The 5,000-nt window shown below is 41.0% G+C and overlaps 1 protein-coding gene and 1 pseudogene across 2 annotated transcripts in view; one reads left to right on the top strand and one right to left on the bottom strand.

Moving 5' to 3' along the window:
* The window catches only part of TTLL1B (Tubulin tyrosine ligase-like 1B), a 6,946-nt gene extending 4,047 nt beyond the window's left edge, over positions 1–2,899 (top strand). The window contains exons 8-9 of the mRNA XM_043023594.2: positions 96–205; positions 584–2,899. Coding sequence (XP_042879528.1) covers positions 96–205; positions 584–731 — 258 coding nt within the window. The 3' untranslated portion in view covers positions 732–2,899. The remainder of the gene's footprint in view (positions 1–95; positions 206–583) is intronic.
* A 13-nt stretch (positions 2,900–2,912) lies between these two features.
* Positions 2,913–5,000, bottom strand: part of LOC122257964 (glutathione peroxidase-like) — a 14,361-nt pseudogene continuing 12,273 nt past the window's right edge. Inside the window, exons 3-5 of the transcript XR_015191254.1 lie at positions 4,881–5,000; positions 3,778–3,921; positions 2,913–3,464 (exon numbers count right to left, since the gene is read on the bottom strand). The exon at positions 4,881–5,000 is cut by the window's right edge and continues 6 nt beyond it. The product of XR_015191254.1 is annotated as a glutathione peroxidase-like (transcript). The remainder of the gene's footprint in view (positions 3,465–3,777; positions 3,922–4,880) is intronic.

Here is a 5,000-nt window from a genome sequence, read left to right as displayed (position 1 = left end):
CAACATTTTTATCATGATCGTCATCATATAATCCTTTTTTTTTCAATTTCATCTTTGTGATACTTTTTAGAAGGTAACGAAACGTTTTCTTACAGGTGAACGCGTCCCCCTCGATGACGTCAACCACCGCCAATGACAGAATACTCAAGTACAAGCTAGTAGATGACCTTATTAACATCGTTCTGCCACCAGACGGGATACCCAAGTATGTCATCAGGATTTCATTTTTAATATTTTGTTTGTTACTCATTCTTGTGCTGCATGGAGTAGTGGTGTTATTGACCTCTCTGTCCTTTGTCTATCTCATCTGTCTCTTTCTCTCTCTCTCTCTCTCTCTCTCTCTCTCTCTCTCTCTCTCTCTCTCTCTCTCTCTCTCTCTCTCTCTCTCTCTCTCTCGCCTCGCTCTCTCGCCTCGCTCTCTCTCTTTCTCCCTCTCTCCCATTCTCTCTCTCACTCTCTATCAATATCATCTGTGAGCGTATTTAAATATCCTTATCATATTTCACGCTAGAAAATATTGATAATGTACAGAAGGTACTAATTACTTAGCATATTATCACCCTTCGCCTGACGCCCTTCGCAGCGTTCACTGGAACAAAGTCCCGACCCCGGACAAATACGGCGACTTCGAGTTGCTGATCGACGAGGAACTGTACCAGAACAGTGACCATTCGTCCAGCCACCGTGGAGGCCGTCAGTCCGACCGCCACTCTGCCCCTCGGTGGAAATAGCCCGCGGCCAAGAAGTGTGGCAGGACATCCTCCACGCTTCCCACTCACGCCCAACGAGACATCGCCAGCTCTTCTACCAGCAGCGCTTCCAAAAAAGCCGACGTTGGATCACCCAAGCAGACCGTCCGCTCACAGGTCGAGGTCGCTTATGGAGAGGAACCAGGTTATAACGACCCGACTACCTCTTCAGCAGCGTCTAGGTGGTAACTGGCTAGTTCTCGGGCTTTGTTCTAGTGGGAAGGTAGAGAGTGTTCGTCGCACTTCTTGCACTTCGAAATGACCTGGCCTTTAATCCCATATGATCGATATGGGATTACAAGAATAGATACAAGGAATTTCACCATAGAGTGCCTCTGGAGTAATTCATAACACTTGACTTTGACCCATGAAGAAGTTACATATCTCAAGTGTATTTTCAAACTACATGATCGTTTATATATGACTGAAATATGGACACGTGTTCCTTGAAATCTCGTATCTCAAACGGACGAGAGAAAATCTCCGAAGCAGACAAAACAATATCACTTCGTGACAAAAATGAGATTCAGCGTGTATCAAGAGAACGGAATTTTGATTATCTCACACACGCTAGGTATATCTAAAGACATTATAATAGAGACATTATGTGAATACATCGATTTCGCTTTTCATAAACGATCAATATTCATCTTAATACTACAACTCTATATACGTATTTGTGGAAGCAAATGATTTTATTTCTCATCAAATCCGTTATGGAAATTTTAGTAGATGATAAGAACTGATCTATAAGCGTGCAGTAGCGTTTCGCAACGGCCGGGAGAAAATGCACTGCATGTGAAAGAAATGCATGGATGTTTGATAACGGAGTCTCGCTGATACATATACGTAAAGAATAAAGTATATATGAAAGAGAACTCATATTAAGGACGTTGAGCCGAATACCAATGACCTTCCTGAAATTAAGTTCAAGAAAGCTGTTGTGGCTAATGTTTAAGCGTTTGTTTTCCGTTATCTGAAGTATAAGGGTTCAGATCCCATGTATGGAATGTTGTTGGTATTAATGCAAGATTGCGTTTATGTCACTCGTGTGTCAGATATAACAACTACCTACCTTTTTTTTATTTTTTTCCTCTTCTGTCCATCCGTCTTTATTTCTGTATCTATTTTTCCGTTCTATTAAATCTAAATATTAGTTTAATATATATATATATATATATATATATATATATATATATATATATATATTTTTAGATGATTCTCAAATCTTTCTTGTGAATGTAGATAGAGTAACCCGTTAAAAGCCATGTCCCTCATCTTGACCTTATCTGATCTCGAATTATAGTATGCACAATGTAAGCGCTTCACTGAAAATGGGTCAATGACCTACTAAGGACGAGACTGTTCATATATATTCTTTCAACTATGTATGTGTGACTGCCCGTATGACAAGTATTGCGGAAATCACCCTTATTCAGTGTTATCAAACAGCTTTTGTTAAGACGCCTCACTTAACTATTGTATTGAAAACCACCTCGAGAATCGTCAGCATACAAGGTCACTGCAGCATACGAGTAAATATTTAAGGCAAACACATGCATTTCAATTAGCTATTGGGCCTACTGATTGGAGTAGAGTAGAACTAACGTTTTATCAAATATATGCTTCCAGTATTACATTTACCTGTTCAAAACCTAATACTCTTATAAATTGCATTTAAACCATTTCAGCCAGTCTATAGCAATATAATGATGCTGGATTGCGTTTATAAAGAGCCTCATTGGTGTTACAGGCAAATCTAGCCTTTAAATCTTAAAACATGTGACATATAACATATTTGTATAAGGCTGTTTGTTGATATATTTACGAGCTTTAACCTGCTTCTTTCATTTCCACACATGAGATTTTAATATTTGTGCTTCGATATTGGAGAAATATTTAATATCTCTATACCGTGTCTCCGTTTTCAGGACGATCATACAATTATTTCAGCAGTGAAAGTACATACGATATAAAGCTTCCATGGTATATTTCAGAATACCGTATACACCAGTTCTTTCCTCATAACTACTTCCTTGTATAAGCCAACGCAGATAATATGATTTGCTCTTTGTAAATTTCATCACCAATCTTTCATACTGAAAGACGATCTTGCCGCGTTTTCGTTGCTACTTCGTGCCAGGGTCGAATAAAACGTTAAAAAAAGTAAAAAAGTTGTTTTATTCCTGCTGTCATAACCCTTATTCCTTCCCTACGAACACCAGGAAAGCGACTTTCGCCCCGGCATGACCGGCAGAGGTCACAAGGGTCAGGATGAATGTGCTAGAAGACCCGACCCAAGCTCCCTCCGCCTTCCAGCACCGCCCACCCGGCGGGTTTCTGGCGGCACCTTCATGACGTCATGCACGGGCGGAGACGCAGCCTCCCAGCGAACATAAGGATGGAACAAAGAACCGATGACGGAGCAGTAGCAAAATGACTGTAATATTATCAAAGGCCATCAACCTGTCTTAAAACTAACAGCAAGACCTAAATCGTTCTGGAAAAAAAAACTTAAAAATCTTGGCTCAGGAGGAACGCCACGTCATTCCTGATTTCCTCGGGCTTGGTGCCGGGGTCGTAGCGCATGAAGGGCTTGCCGCTCTTGGTGATGAGGAACTTCTCCCAGTTCCAGCGGACGTCGTTCACGCGGACGGGGCTGTAGTACAGCTTCTGGGTGTCCGAAAAATATTCCCTCGTGGTGGGGCAGTACTCCTGGGAACGAGAATCATTGTTCCATTATAAAAAAAAAACTGCAATCTTTTCATCCCTATTTCTCGTACATGAACTATATCTAGTCAAGATGATAATGATTTACGATAATGCCAAAATGCAAGTAATTATCTTCCAATGCCCAAACATCAAACGTAAATGCACAATTCAAAAAAGTATAAATGAAGAGGAATAATACCTCTTCACTAGAATAACAACCCCATCTTCTATGTCGTGAAGCGATTCATTCTCTCAATCCGAACTTTTTTCTTTCGCTTGTCAAAAAGCCCCACAAACATACGGGACCTCAACCCACCTTGAGGTAAGTGTACAGAGGGTGTTCGTTCTCGCCGTTCACTTCGATCTTCTTGAAAAGAGTGAAGTTCGGCTCGAACAAGTTGCCAGGGCGAACGTACTTGATGCCGTTGTAGAGCTCGGTGGCGTTCGCTGCTGGCTCTTGCTGTGATGGAGAAAAGGGAAGTGAGATGAGAATGTAGGAAGGAAGGACAGGAGAGAGAGATAGTGGCAACTGAGAAAAGGGAAGTGAGATGAGAATGTAGGAAGGAAGGACAGGAGAGAGAGAGATAATGGCAACTGAGAAAAGGGAAGTGAGATGAGAATGTAGGAAGGAAGGACAGGAGAGAGGGAGATAATGGCAACTGAGAAAAGGGAAGTGAGATAAGAATGTAGGAAGGAGGGACAGGAGAGAGGGAGATAATGACAACTGAGAAAAGGAAATTGAGATGAGAATGTAGGGAAAAGGGACAGGAGAGAGAGATAGTGGCAACTGAGAAAAGGGAAGTGAGATGAGAATGTAGGAAGGAAGGACAGGAGAGAGAGAAATAATGGCAACTGAGAAAAGGGAAGTGAGAGGAGAAGGTAGGGAAAAGGGACAGGAGAGAGGGAGATAATGCCAACTGAGAAAAGGAAATTGAGATAAGAATGTACGAAGGAGAGACAGGAGAGAGAGATTCTGGCAACTGAGAAAGGAAATTGAGATGAGAATGTAGGAAGGAGGGACAGGAGAGAGTGATAATGGCAACTGAGAAAAGGAAATTGAAAAAAAAAATAATGAAGGAAGAGGGAAAGGAGAGAGAGATATGATGGGTCTTGCTACACCAGGGATAGGATCTTTGAATAAAAATAAAGAAAATAATGAAGGAAGGAGGGATGGTGAGAGAAGGAAAAAAGAAGTAAGAAATAGCAAAAGAAAAAAAATGGAAGAGGAAAAAACAGGAAACAACAAAAGAAAGAGAGAAGAAGGGAAACGAATATAAAAACAAAAACAATTGGTAGACGAAAAAATACAAAAAAAAAAAAGTTATTAAGTGAACACATCCACCCATGCGTTGACTGAACATCCTAACCAAGGAGGTAAATTTGTAAATGTAAGAAAGACAAAAAAAAAGCAACACTTACCTTCCCAAATTGGTTGCAAGGGAATCCCAGGATCTCAAAGTTATTGTAGGACTCTTGTAGCACATTCATGTCAAGGTACTGAGCAGTGTACCCTCAGTAGGTCGCCACATTGACGATCAA

This window comes from Penaeus japonicus, unplaced genomic scaffold (genome assembly GCF_977035675.1).
Source record: "Penaeus japonicus unplaced genomic scaffold, GWHDUDI00000001_assembly GWHDUDI00000001, whole genome shotgun sequence".
Classification (NCBI taxonomy): domain Eukaryota; kingdom Metazoa; phylum Arthropoda; class Malacostraca; order Decapoda; family Penaeidae; genus Penaeus; species Penaeus japonicus.
Note: the sequence above shows the minus strand (reverse complement) of the source record. Positions and strands in the feature narration are given on the sequence as shown.